This window comes from Oncorhynchus gorbuscha, linkage group LG14 (genome assembly GCF_021184085.1).
Source record: "Oncorhynchus gorbuscha isolate QuinsamMale2020 ecotype Even-year linkage group LG14, OgorEven_v1.0, whole genome shotgun sequence".
Taxonomy (NCBI): domain Eukaryota; kingdom Metazoa; phylum Chordata; class Actinopteri; order Salmoniformes; family Salmonidae; genus Oncorhynchus; species Oncorhynchus gorbuscha.
In genome coordinates, this window is record NC_060186.1 from 8,250,374 (window position 1) to 8,265,849 (window position 15,476).

The 15,476-nt window shown below is 45.3% G+C and overlaps 1 protein-coding gene across 1 annotated transcript in view; it reads right to left on the minus strand.

The window, feature by feature from the left end:
* LOC123994373 (decorin-like) overlaps positions 1-14,479 on the minus strand; it is a 38,263-nt gene extending 23,784 nt beyond the window's left edge. Inside the window, exons 1-2 of the mRNA XM_046296884.1 lie at positions 14,240-14,479; positions 19-257 (exon numbers count right to left, since the gene is read on the minus strand). Coding sequence (XP_046152840.1) covers positions 19-238 — 220 coding nt within the window. The 5' untranslated portion in view covers positions 239-257; positions 14,240-14,479. The remainder of the gene's footprint in view (positions 1-18; positions 258-14,239) is intronic.
* Between the last annotated feature and the right edge of the window lie 997 nt (positions 14,480-15,476).

Consider the following 15,476-nt stretch of genomic DNA (forward strand, 5'->3'; position numbering starts at 1 on the left):
ATTGGGAGAGTGTCTCACCTAAGTCGGAGCACTGCACCACGCGCAGGTGGCACTGGCAGCGGAAGGGGCACTTGGGTCCTTCGGGCATGGTGGGGATGTCCACGCTGGGCTCGATGGGCACCTCTGGCAAGCCAGAGCCCGCCTCATCCTCCATCATGAAGTCCAGGAAGCCCGACTGGCGGAAGGGAAGTGACCAGCACGCTGTGACCAGGAGCAGGGAGAGACAGGCTGACCTCATGGTGCCTTTGTCCGGGAGCCTAGGAGGGAGGGAAAAGGTCATGGCTTAGAGGTTAGAACTACTGTAGAGGGGTGCATGGGTATTGGTGGGTGATAAAGGATGGGGGCAGAGGTGAGAGGTTAAGGTGTTCTACTGTATTCCATTGTCCTCCAAGCGTTGCTGACTCTCCTCTCTCCTTCAGTTTGCTCATCAACTCAAGCACCTGGGTTCCAAAGCGAGGATAGAAAGAGGCCAACCTTTCATTCAAGTAAAGGGTTGTGAGGTGATGTGTGGGGGTGACAGGGTGAGAGGGCAAAGGAGAAAGGGTAAAGGTCAGAGGTAGGAGGCTATAGGCTAGAAGGCCAAGCACCTGGATTTGTTTAGGTTTGTAACAGGTCAGCAGGGGGAGAATGGCCTATTTACCTAAGAAAGGTTATAGAGGAGAGGTCAGGGCAAAGCCAAGAACATTGGGAAATGTATCAATCTGTAAAATGGAGGACCACCAAGGCTGTACCAAGTGTATGTGCACTTCACAGGGCAGAAACAGAAACATACATATGAACAATATATGGTAACCATTTCTGAAAAACATCTTGTCAAACCAATGACTGATATCTGTATAATTGTACAGGAAAGTCATTTGTACTTATAGTGTTTTCCTTGTTTATCTCTCTCCATTTCATGGCCCTCTAAGATTATAGGTAACCTGCCATATGCTGTTAGAAGTCTTCCAGTCTTCTTCTCTGACCAATAAGTCATGACCGCAATGGTCATCCATTCCAGTTCATTTTTGACCCACTCAAGCATTCTGGCCAGTCCATTCACACAAAACACACACTGTCCAGTCAAACTGACCCTGTACTCCAAGCCCAGACAAACACAGCCCGATTACTGTACTGTACTTTCAGTTCTCTCCAACTGGTTCAGGGTCAGTGTTATTATTCAGCTCATGATGTTTGTGGTTACACACCGCCCCTTCAATTACTTTGGGACCAAAGAGAGAGGCGGGTCTGCTGGACCTTTGCATGACAGACAGATTGCTGGGTAGGTGACTGTGTGTGTGTGTGTGTGTGTGTGTGTGTGTGTGTGTGTGTGTGTGTGTGTGTGTGTGTGTGTGTGTGTGTGTGTGTGTGTGTGTGTGTGTGTGTGTGTGTGTGTGTGTGTGTGTGTGTGTGTGTGTGTGTGTGTGTGTGTGTGTGTGTGTGTGTGTCCGGTTCTTAGGGTGGCGTCAGGTCAATGGGAACAGGATCAGGCCTTACGGCGGCTCTATCTGAACATCCAGGGTAATTATAGGTCTAACCCACACCACAGCCATCACACAGACAGACAGAGCTACATTACAGCACTCAATGGATGGATTGAAATGGAATGGATTCCAACCGTGTGGCATTTGCCTCTGCTCATTGTAATATGGGTAGACAAAGGATTCAATTGGATTTTACTTGTAATGCTGTGACTTTGACTTCTATTTTCCATGGAGGACTGAGCCGTAGCCTATGGAAACATGTTATTAAGTAGCCTTGCACGAGCCTTGGCTTATTCGAGCTGGAACAACTCATAGGGCAGGAGCCCTTCTCCTGTTTCTGTAACATGAGGCAGCTTGATGTACAAGTACACCCCCTGGACAGGATGCTAGTCTATCACAGGGCCGTACCTCCAATCAATCTCCTTAACGCTGAGTGTCAAGCGAGACAAATCATGTCCCGTTTTTAGTCTTTGTTATGACTCAGCCAGGGATTGAACTCACAACCTTCCAATCTCAGGGTGGACACTCTAACCACAAGGCCACTGAGTTGGAAACATGTGCCATGCGGAAATGTGTTCAAACTCTGAGATAAAACAGATCCAATCTTAGCTTAACAGTATGGAGGACCACACATGTTGGTCCAATCTTTTTGAACAGGGCAAATCTTGGCTCTAGGTTTAACTTATCTATAAGTCAATATGTAGGGGAATCCATAATGAAAACCCTGTTAGTTAAACCTTCATTGGTCTGACAGCAGGAAACCAAATAGAGATAGCAGGAAGGAATGCTGTACTAATTTGCACAAGGGTCATTCCACAAAAATAGGGCATTTTAAAAGCCTGTTATATTAAATTAAAAAATTCAATAAATCCGATTTTCTATATGGATAAAGACTTGCTGAAGTGCAGAAATTCTGCATTTTGACATGTCGACCCTGTTACCCATAGATAGACAGGCTAGAAATGTTACAACAATTGATTTTGTTTTATGATAGCCACTCCCTGTTGCACACGACACACTTCCATTCCCCCTGTCACAAGGGGATTTATGATTAAATCACATGTTTGTTTTTTAAAAGTTACACTTCTCAAAAGGCACTGAGTTGGTGGAACGACCCGTATAGTCCCTGACCACTAAGCATTGATCCTGATCTCCTCAGTGTTTGGACATTGAGCCATTACTGGAGGTACACGCAGGCAGGCACACACACGTACACACGCACACACAGAGGAATTCATATTAAAAGCAGCCTCCTGTGTGTCCTCCCATTTCTAGGTGATAATAAACATTCCTGAGGCGTATTAAAACAAAGCAGGGCAGGAGGGAAGAGATACCAATCTCCTTGAAGAGGGAGATCTGTTAGTCATGGTTTTATTAAACACTATAAGACCGCTAATGAACTCCTATACTGGCACATTAGCAACAACTATATAATACTACCTGCTGATTGGTTGGTAATATGCTAACCCAACAACGCCACATCCAATGTGGTGCTAGTAATGATCAAAACTGACATACATGTCTAGGTTAGCTTATTTCATGTGCACAGGCATAGTACGATAAGGATTTGACACAATTGTGAGAAAAATGTGAATAAGGAAACGTTTGAAGTTTGCAAACCATGCAAACCTTGCAAACCATGCAAATCAAGATCTTGATTCCAGTCCATTTAATAGTAAGGTGCAGTAGCCTAACTGCAGTGAATGCATTTCCTTTCTCTAACTAATCTGTATTCTAGAGAGGCTGAGCGATGTCACGAGACCCAACAATGCAGAAGGGAGTTCGTCACAGTTTGGTTGAACCTGTGCAGGCAGACACATTCCATGAGACGTCCCACTGAGCCCCAGGCATAGGCTCTTTCATCAGTAGTTTCCTGAAAGATATCCAGGAGAGAGGAGGGGAGAGGAGAGAGGGTGGAGGTACAGCTTAAAGAACTGATCTGGCGAGGCCCCCATGGTGCATCTGGAGCATCCATTAGTTAGATCACAGACGGCCCTAAAAAACATGCTTCGAAGTGCAAGTGTGTGTGTGAACCTAGAGGGCTTTGTCCACGGCACGCCACGACACGACAGACACAATCCTCTGCTAAACCACTTTGAAGAAACCTGCCACCGTCAGCCCTTTGACTGGTCCTCAAGCTCCCAACTGCTTGGCAATGTCTATTGGGCCAGCAAGGCCTCTCTCTCTCTCTCTCTCTCTCTCTCTCTCTCTCTCTCTCTCTCTCTCTCTCTCTCTCTCTCTCTCTCTCTCTCTCTCTCTAATTGATGTTTTGTTTAGGTGGATCTTTTGAATGAGTTCTCAGTGTACTTCTAACGACTAATTCCAAAGGGCTTTACACTGTTTGTTGACAGCTGTATATGAAAGGCTTTGAGAGGGCTGAGGTGTGTGAGTGAAGGCCTTACATGGGTTCAGTCCGTGTCTAGGTATCTAGACCACACAGCGTTGTAGTTGACCCTGCTGTAGGGTAACGTCTCCGGGAAGCAGTTGTCGGGGATCTAAGGACCATTGGATATAGTTGGTTAAATAGCTAACAAAATAGCTACCCGAACTGTCTGCGTTGACCCTTTTTGCAGTTACTTTTTTGTCTCTGCTACTGTTCATTATCTGTCACTTTATTCCTAGTCTTATGTACATATCTACGTGAATCATCTCGTACCCCTGCACATCCACTTGGTAATGGTACCTCGTACCCTTGCACATCCACTTGGTAATGGTACCTCGTACCCCTGCACATCCACTTGCACATCCCCTGCACATGGTAATGGTACCTCGTACCCCTGCACATCCACTTGGTAATGGTACCTCGCACCCCTGCACATCCACTTGGTAATGGTACCTCGTACCCCTGCACATCCACTTGGTAATGGTACCTCGTACCCCTGCACATCCACTTGGTAATGGTACCTCGTACCCCTGCACATCCACTTGGTAATGGTACCTCGTACCCCTGCACATCCACTTGGTAATGGTACTCGTACCCCTGCACATCCACTTGGTAATGGTACCCCTGCACATCCACTCGTAACCCCTGCACATCCACTTGGTAATGGTACCTCGTACCCCTGCACATCCACTTGGTAATGGTACCTCGTACCCCTGCACATCCACTTGGTAATGGTACCTCGTACCCCTGCACATCCACTTGGTAATGGTACCTCGTACCCCTGCACATCCACTTGGTAATGGTACCTGGTACCCCTGCACATCCACTTGGTAATGGTACCTCGTACCCCTGCACATCCACTTGGTAATGGTACCTCGTACCCCTGCACATCCACTTGGTAATGGTGCACATCCCTGGTAATGGTACCTCCCCTGCACATCCACTTGGTAATGGTACCTCGTACCCCTGCACATCCACTTGGTAATGGTACCTCGTACCCCTGCACATCCACTTGGTAATGGTACCTCGTACCCCTGCACATCCACTTGGTAATGGTACCTCGTACCCCTGCACATCCACTTGGTAATGGTACCTCGTACCCCTGCACATCCACTTGGTAATGGCACATCCACCTAATGGTACCCCTGCACATCCACTTGGTAATGGTACCTCGTACCCCTGCACATCCACTTGGTAATGGTACCTCGTACCCCTGCACATCCACTTGGTAATGGTACCTCGTACCCTGCACATCCACTTGGTAATGGTACCTCGTACCCCTGCACATCCACTTGGTAATGGTACCTCGTACCCCTGCACATCCACTTGGTAATGGTATCCCTGGTAATGGTACCCCTGCACATCCACTTGGTAATGGTACCTCGTACCCCTGCACATCCACTTGGTAATGGTACCTCGTACCCCTGCACATCCACTTGGTAATGGTACCTCGTACCCCTGCACATCCACTTGGTAATGGTACCTCGTACCCCTGCACATCCACTTGGTAATGGTACCTCGTACCCCTGCACATCCACTTGGTAATGGTACCTCGCACCCCTGCACATCCACTTGGTAATGGTACCTCGTACCCCTGCACATCCACTTGGTAATGGTACTGCCTGCACATCCTTGGTAATGGTACCCCTGCACATCCACTTGGTAATGGTACCTCGTACCCCTGCACATCCACTTGGTAATGCACCCTGCACATCCACTTGGTACCCACCCCTGCACATCCACTTGGTAATGGTACCTCGTACCCCTGCACATCCACTTGGTAATGGTACCTCGCACCCTGCACATCCACTTGGTAATGGTACCTCGTACCCCTGCACATCCACTTGGTAATGGTACCTCGCACCCCTGCACATCCACTTGGTAATGGTACCTCGTACCCCTGCACATCCACTTGGTAATGGTACCTCGTACCCCTGCACATCCACTTGGTAATGGTACCTCGTACCCCTGCACATCCACTTGGTAATGGTACCTCGTACCCCTGCACATCCACTTGGTAATGGTACCTCGTACCCCTGCACATCCACTTGGTAATGGTACCTCCACTTGGTAATGGTACCCTGCACATCCACTTGGTAATGGTACCTCGTACCCCTGCACATCCACTTGGTAATGGTACCTCGTACCCCTGCACATCCACTTGTAATGGTAATGGTGCACATCCACTTGGTAATGGTACCCCTGCACATCCACTTGGTAATGGTACCCCTGCCTCCACGTAACCCCTGCACATCCACTTGGTAATGGTACCTCGTACCCCTGCACATCCACTTGGTAATGGTACCTCGTACCCTGCACATCCACTTGGTAATGGTACCTCGTACCCCTGCACATCCACTTGGTAATGGTACCTCGTACCCCTGCACATCCACTTGGTAATGGTACCTCGTACCCCTGCACATCCACTTGGTAATGGTACCTCGTACCCCTGCACATCCACTTGGTAATGGTACCTCGTGTATGTAGCCAAGTTATCCTTACTCATTGTGTATTTATTACTTTTATTAATACATGTAATTACTTTTCAATCATTTCTCTATTTTCTCTCCCTCTGCATTGTTGGGAAGGGCCCGCATGTAAGCATTTCACTGTTAGTTTACACCTGTTGTTTACGAAGCATGTGATTAATCAAATTTGATTTGATTTGATATGATCGTGGTTATTTTGCTAGTGTATACTGCAGAGTAAAACATGTATTTGACATCGATACAAATGATTGTTCTGGATATTGTTTGATGGCTTAGGGAACTTGAATGGGCGGTATAGTGTGGTACATTACAGTGTGGTGTACCACTCAAGTTGAGTTAGTCTCATTGATGTACTGGGCAATGCCCACCCATATGCTTTTGCACATTGGCATGTTTGTTGAATTCTCTCACCATTCGTGCTGTTCCTCTGATGCCCCCCCAAATCACGTCAGAGCCATCTTTTTGTCTGCCTGTTACAGTAGCAAAGGCAACAGGGCCAGATACTGTTCATATGCACTCTAGTGGACCTAACCTAGCAATTATTTGTCTTTTAATGAGGTGACAATTAGTGTACGTTAGTCAACTTGTGTCATCTGGTCAACATCACCGTGATTACTAGAACCAGATTGATTAGAGATAGTGACAACAAACACGTAAATAGCGACACAATGACGTCTGACGGGGTCCGTATTTGGATCGTACAGGAGGAGGGCTGTAACTAGCTGTAGTGCTAGCTGTGAGCGATGTCTTTAATGTTGCGGATGCGTAATGTGAGATGTTATTTACTTCCTGGATCAGTAGGGAACACGGTGCAATGAGGGCCTAGAGAGTTTTAACAGTTCTGAGATCAGTGGATATTTTCCAGCCTTCAAAGTTTGTGTCCTCGATAAAATGTGTAAAAGGAGGTGTGTCTTCATACTGTGTGTGTGTGTGTGTCTTCATACTATGTGTATGTGTGTGTGTGTGTGTGTGTGTGTGTGTGTGTGTGTGTGTGTGTGTGTGTGTGTGTGTGTGTGTGTGTGTGTGTGTGTGTGTGTGTGTGTGTGTGTGTGTGTGTGTGTGTGTGTGTGTGTGTGTGTGTGTGTGTGTGTGTGTGTGTGTGTATGTGTGCGTCTGACTACCTGTGTTCAATAATCGAAAGGTGGAAAGGTAGGAGCAGTCAAAAGACACCCTCTCCCTTTCATCCTCCTCCTCCTCATCCTCTCATTCTCTGTAAGGCCTGAGGGCTGTGTTTTGTCAGAGCAAGTCTGATCTTTCTCTCTGAGTGGAGGGGTGGGGGTTGACACTTCCTTTCGTTGCAGCAGCCTTGTCAACCCCCCTCCCTCCCTCTCATCTTCCCTCCCTCGCCACTTTCTGTAAAAATCTGGACAAACTTCTGACAAGTCTCAGGCAGGAAGCAGATTACAGTAGAGACACTATGTAACATATCAGTCTCATTATTCTCTCTCTCTCTCTCTCTCTCTCTCTCTCTCTCTCTCTCTCTCTCTCTCTCTCTCTCTCTCTCTCTCTCTCTGTGTCTCTCTGTCTCTGTCTCTCTCTCTCTCTCTCTCTCTCTCTCTCTGTCTCTGTCTCTGTCTCTGTCTCTGTCTCTCTCTCTCTCTCTCTCTCTCTCTCTCTCTCTCTCTCTCTCTCTCTCTCTCTCTCTCTCTCTCTCTCTCTCTCTCTCTCTCTCTCTCTGTCTCTGTCTCTCTCTCTCTCTCTGTCTCTCTGTCTCTCTGTCTCTCTGTCTCTCTGTCTCTCTCTCTCTCGAACACCATGCCACATGCCACATACAGTATGTAGGTCATCAACCCATACTCATACCTTTCCAAACTTGTGTAGCATTTGCGAGAGGATGACAGAGACGGGTTATTGTGTTTACAGTAACGAATCCATGGGGCCTGTCAGTTAACGAATCCATGGGGCCTGTCAGTTAACGAATCCATGGGGCCTGTCAGTTAACGAATCCATGGGGCCTGTCAGTTAACGAATCCATGGGACCTGTCAGTAATGAATCCATGGGGCCTGTCAGTAACAAATCCATGGGGCCTGTCAGTAACGAATCCATGGGGCCTATCAGTAACGAATCCATGGGGCCTGTCAGTTAACGAATCCATGGGGCCTGTCAGTAACGAATCCATGGGGCCTGTCAGTAACGAATCCATGGGGCCTGTCAGTAACGAATCCATGGGGCCTGTCAGTAACGAATCCATGGGGCCTGTCAGTAACGAATCCATGGGGCCTGTCAGTAACGAATCCATGGGGCCTGTCAGGAAAGAATCCATGGGGCCTGTCAGTAACGAATCCATGGGGCCTGTCAGTAACGAATCCATGGGGCCTGTCAGTAACGAATCCATGGGGCCTGTCAGTAACGAATCCATGGGGCCTGTCAGTAACGAATCCATGGGGCCTGTCAGTAACAAATCCATGGGGCCTATCAGTAACGAATCCATGGGGCCTGTCAGTTAACGAATCCATGGGGCCTGTCAGTAACGAATCCATGGGGCCTGTCAGTAACGAATCCATGGGGCCTATCAGTAACGAATCCATGGGGCCTGTCAGTTAACGAATCCATGGGGTCTGTATTATCTACAGCCTGTATCATCTACCGCTTGTATTATCTACAGCCTGTATTATCTACAGCCTGTATTATTTACTGCTTGTATTATCTACAGCCTGTATTATCTACTGCTTGTATTATCTACAGCTTTTATTATATACAGCCTGTATTATCTACTGCTTGTATTATCTACAGCCTGTATTATCTACTGCTTGTATTATCTACATCCTGTATTTTCTACAGCCTGTATCATCTACAGCCTGTATCATCTACTGCTTGTATTATCTACAGCTTGTATTATCTACAGCCTGTATTATCTACAACCTGTATTATCTACTGCTTGTATTATCTACAGATTGTATTATCTACAGCTTGTGTTATCTACAGCATGTATTATCTACAGCCTGTATTATCTACAGCCTGTATTATCTACTGTGTGTATTATCTACAGCTTGTATTATCTACAGCCTGTATTATCTACAGCCTGTATTATCTGCAACCTGTATTATCTACAGCTTGTATTATCTACAGCCTGTATTATCTACAACCTGTATAATCTACTGCTTGTATTATCTACAGCTTGTATTATCTACAGCTTGTATTATCTACTGCTTGTATTATCTACAGCCTGTATTATCTACAGCTTGTATTATCTACTGCTTGTATTATCTACTGCTTGTATTATCTACAGCCTGTATTATCTACAGCCTGTATCATCTACAGCCTGTATTATCTACTGCTTGTATTATCTACAGCCTGTATTATCTACAGCCTGTATTATCTACAGCCTGTATTATCTGCAATCTGTATTATCTACAGCTTGTATTATCTACAGCCTGTATCATCTACAGCCTGTATTATCTACTGCTTGTATTATCTACAGCCTGTATTATCTACTGCTTGTATTATTTACAGCCTGTATTTTCTACTGCTTCTATTATCTACAGCCTGTATTATCTACAGCCTGTATCATCTACAGCCTGTATTATCTACTGCTTGTATTATCTACAGTCTGTATTATCTACAGCCTGTATTATCTACTGATTGTATTATCTACAGCTTGTATTATATACAGCCTGTATTATCTACTGCTTGTATTATCTACAGCCTGTATTATCTACTGCTTGTATTATCTACAGCCTGTATTATCTACAGCCTGTATCATCTACAGCCTGTATTATCTACTGCTTGTATTATCTACAGCCTGTATTATCTACAGCCTGTATTATCTACTGCTTGTATTATCTACAGCCTGTATTATCTACAGCCTGTATTATCTACAGCCTGTATCATCTACAGCCTGTATTATCTACAGCCTGTATCATCTACTGCTTGTATTATCTACAGCCTGTATTATCTACAGCCTGTATTATCTACTGCTTTTATTATCTACAGCCTGTATCATCTACAGCCTGTATTATCTACAGCCTGTATTATCTACAGCCTGTATTATCTACTGCGTGTATTATCTACAGCTTGTATTATCTACAACTTGTATTATCTACTGCTTGTATTATCTACAGCCTGTATTATCTACAGCTTGTATTATCTACAGCCTGTATCATCTACAGCCTGTATTACCTACAGCCTGTATTATCTACAGCCTGTATTATCTACAGCTTGTATTATCTACAGCCTGTATCATCTACAGCCTGTATTATCTACAGCCTGTATTATCTACAGCTTGTATTATATACTGCTTGTATTATCTACTGCTTGTATTATCTACAGCCTGTATTATCTACAGCCTGTTTCATCTACAGCCTGTATTATCTACTGCTTGTATTATCTACAGCCTGTATTATCTACAGCCTGTATTATCTACAGCCTGTATTATCTGCAACCTGTATTATCTACAGCTTGTATTATCTACAGCTTGTATTATCTACAACTTGTATTATATACAGCCTGTATTATCTACTGCTTGTATTATCTACAGCCTGTATTATCTACTGCTTGTATTATCTACAGCTTGTATTATATACAGCCTGTATTATCTACAGCCTGTATCATCTACAGCCTGTATTATCTACTGCTTGTATTATCTACAGCCTGTATCATCTACAGCCTGTATTATCTGCAATCTGTATTATCTACAGCTTGTATTATCTACAGCCTGTATTATCTGCAAACTGTATTATCTACAGCTTGTATTATCTACAGCCTGTATCATCTACAGCCTGTATTATCTACCGCTTGTATTATCTACAGCCTGTATTATCTACTGCTTGTATTATCTACAGCCTGTATTATCTACAGCCTGTATCATCTACAGCCTGTATTATATACAGCATGTATTATCTACACCCTGTATTATCTAAAGCCTGTATTGAACAGAAGTGAACATCTACTCCTTTTCTCTCTCTTTTCCCTCTCCCTTCATCTCCCAAAGATTACAACATTTCTTCTTTGACCCTTTGGCAGTACCATTTGCTTTTTGGAAAGAGCACTACTGGAGAATGGAACTTTATATTATTCCAATGAGGGAAAAAAAACATTTGTGGCTAACGTCCATCTTTCAGTTTATTGTTCTCTCTCGGCCTGGACAGTTACAGTGAGTCCAGACGGGAAAATGTGGCCCTGGGCCTCGCCTCTAAAGACCCATAACTTACTTTTCTAATACAGAGCTAACCAAACTATATTGTACATATTAGTCCAAACAAACGAGATTTAAACATCAACGACTCCATCAACATCAACATGTTTATCCTCCAACTCATAATCCCTTCCTCTCCACTCTGTTCTCCAACTCATAATCCCTCCGTCTCCACTCTGTTCTCCAACTCATAATCCCTTTCTCTCCACTCTGTTCTCCAAATCATAATCCCTTCATCTCCACTCTGTTCTCCAACTCATAATCCCTTTCTCCCCACTCTGTTCTCCAACTCATAATCCCTTCCTCTCCACTCTGTTCTCCATCTCATAATCCCTTTCTCTCCACTCTGTTCTCCAACTCATAATCCCTTCCTCTTCACTCTGTTCTCCAATTTATAATCCCTTCGTCTCCACTCTGTTCTCCATCTCATAATCCCTTTCTCTCCACTCTGTTCTCCAACTCATAATCCCTTCCTCTCCACTCTGTTCTCCAACTCATAATCCCTTCCTCTCCACTCTGTTCTCCAACTCATAATCCCTTCCTCTCCACTCTGTACTCCAACTCATAATCCCTTTCTCTCCACTCTGTTCTCCAACTCATAATCCCTTCCTCTCCACTCTATTCTCCAACTCATAATCCCTTTCCCTCCACTCTGTTCTCCAACTCATAATCCCTTCCTCTCCACTCTATTCTCCAACTCATAATCCCTTCCTCTCCACTCTGTTCTCCAACTCATAATCCCTTCCTCTCCACTCTATTCTCCAACTCATAATCCCTTCCTCTCCACTCTGTACTCCAACTCATAATCCCTTCCTCTCCACTCTGTTCTCCAACTCATAATCCCTTCCTCTCCACTCTATTCTCCAACTCATAATCCCTTTCTCTCCACTCTGTTCTCCAACTCATAATCCCTTCCTCTCCACTCTGTTCTCCAACTCATAATCCCTTCCTCTCCACTCTGTACTCCAACTCATAATCCCTTCCTCTCCACTCTGTTCTCCAACTCATAATCCCTTTCTCTCCACTCTGTTCTCCAACTCATAATCCCTTCCTCTCCACTCTCTCATAATCCCTTCCTTTCCACTCTGTACTCCAACTCATAATCCCTTCCTCTCCACTCTGTTCTCCAACTCATAATCCCTTCCTCTCCATTCTGTTCTCCAACTCTTAATCCCTTCCTCTCCACTCTGTTCTCCAACTCTTAATCCCTTCCTCTCCACTCTGTACTCCAACTCATAATCCCTTCCTCTCCACTCTGTTCTCCAACTCTAGTTCAGCCCTGTAAAAAAACTCCCTCTGTGTTGGAGGATGTTGGCTATTAGCTGGGAGTTTTGCGGTGTCTTGCAGGGAAGCCATCAGTCAGATCTCTCTGTGATAGAGGAAGCTGTACTGTTAGTAGATTAATAAGGCCTCGGGTTGCCAGGTACTGCTTTTTCTTTGCCTCTTTCTTTGACTTCAAAGCAGGTCCTCACTTTAATTTTGGTTGCCCCGGGCGATTTGGGTCTGCAGCGCTTCCATCAAAGCAGAGTGGTCACGAGGTGGATGGAAACGGTGCCTTAACGTTGATGTGAAACAGAACAGCAGTACAACAAGTCAAATAAACCATTTCAGATCGATTTGTTTTCGTCTAAAATGCCCTGGATGGGTTCATTCAGGCTTGAACTGCTGCGAGTGAACTGTCATGGCTTGAGGCAATACAAAGAAATCCTTGTTGTTGTTGTGTTTTTATTTCACTTGTAGGATCTCCAAGTGCCAGAGGGAGAGTACAAAAGAGAGAAAGCAATGCATTAAAGTGCTACAACTGAAGAAAAGGACACTGGTAAACTTAATGGGTTTTCCACCAGGGCCAGTTACTGACAAGAGAGGAGAGAAAACTCTCCAGGGACTTCACATCAAAGAAACCTCTTCTCTTTCGCTCTATTCCTCTGCCCACAACACCTCTGAATGCATGTAAAGCCATAAACGAACACACTGGACAGTTTGATGTAAGGGAAAACCACATGTACAACCACAAGCCAACTAACTGACAAAACAGCTCACTTGCTCAAGTGCCTTGAGGGGTAAAAACCTAAAATCCGCTATCCAAAGATAAACCAATAAAGTCAAGGAAAGATAACATGGTATCCTCTGTTGGATAAACAGGGTTTTATCATACATTGGCATGTTAGTGAAGTGCTAGCATCAACAGTAGCACCACACCCCCTCCCTATAGCTGGTGCCGTCTTCATCATTCTGCAGACTATCACATGGTCTGGTATGGGAATGATTAGCTATAGTCTCTCCTCCCTAAGCCAGTCCTGTTGTGAGACTAAGACCTGGCCACGCATCTAGTTTAGAGGGAGCGTGCGCACACACACACACACACCACTTTCATGATATGCCTGGCATGACTCATGTCGTACATTCTAATTGAATGTATGTGCAACAGCATTGAAAAGAACAACCGTTCATGACCAGTTCAACCACAAAACCACTGAACACAGAGTCTGGCGACAGAGTTAAGGAATGAAGGAACATCAAAAGAGCATCCACATCCCAGAACCTACCAAGCCATTAGAAAACCTCAAACCACAAGCACAGCATCACCATTTTACTAACCAAGTCTGCACGTTTGGGACCCCCGAAACACAATAGCCCCAATTCCAAATCCCTTTTAACAACTCCCCTCACAATCCCCCTCTCTTCCCACACTCCCCAGGCCTATAACCCAGTCTTACGCAAGTTTCCCCCAAAGATCCATCCCCTCTATCTACCAGTGTGTTATCCTACCTGTGCTCTTTAGAACCGTGGGAGAGAGAGCGAGAGAGTTAGAGTGCGCTGAGGTCAGATGGTCTTCCTTTCAAATATCCAGTTGGAGCTATAGGCTGAATCACTGTGAGCCTTCTGCACTGTGCTGCAAGGGGCCGAGCGATAATTGCACTGAGAGCGCGCGCAGCCAAGACCAAGCAGGTGTGCTCTGTCACGGCCGAAGGGGAGGAGGAAGGGGCTGAGAGAGGAAGAGAGAGAGGGAGGGAGCTCTGTTAAATTGAGACACTTGGTGGAGAGATCTACCCACAGCAAAAGAAGAGAGAGAGAGAGAGAGAGAGAGAGAGAGAGAGAGAGAGAGAGAGAGAGAGAGAGAGAGAGAGAGAGAGAGAGAGAGAGAGCGTTCCAAAAACAGCTGGAAATAGAGGGAGAGAAAATAGAGGAAAATTAAAAAATGAACAGCCACAGAGCGATGGAGACAAGAAGAGGAGAGTGGAGGGAAGAAAGGAGGGAGAGAGAGAAATGCAGGGAGAGAGAGAGGCAGAGTTAAGGCAATAAGCAGTGACTAGGCTGGCAGGCTCCCATTCAGTACCATCTGGTAATGATAGGTCCTCCAGAGCTCAGTTCAAAAACGCCAGCTACTCTCTGCCTTTCTCTCACTAACGTTCTTTCTTCCATTTTTCTCTCTCTCCCTCTCTTTCTCTCTTTACTTTGGTAAAATTCAAAATCATTTAACACAGCCAACTACCTCTCTGCCTTTGTTTAATCCCACATAAACATTCAGTCCCCCCTCCCCCTTCACCCCCAATCTCTTGATTGGGTCGGTTTACCTATTTACACTTAACCAAAAGGGACAAGGGGACCGTTCCAAATAGGAGGAAGAGGAGGGGGATCTTAGTTCTCCCCACCCCCTGGTTTACCGTCCATGTGTCACATCTACTTTAGGTCTATAATTTCCCCCTCCGGCTGGGCTCAGGGTTGGTCTGTCTGACGAACATGTCACCCTAACCACTCTGGTGTGTGTGTTATTCTAGTCCAAAGGCTAATGTGAAGGATGTAATACTCTTTAAATAGTTCAGATTACTGCCCCAGACCTGTGAGGTGCAGTCGGAGCTGAGCACTTTAGAGCTCTGTGTCACTTGAGCTCGGCTTAGTTACACTTGGGTTTCACGTACAACAAAGACTGCAAGACAGCGGGAGAGCTTTCAAGAATACTTTCTACAGTACAGAGATGAGACAGAGACATATGACTAAGACATAA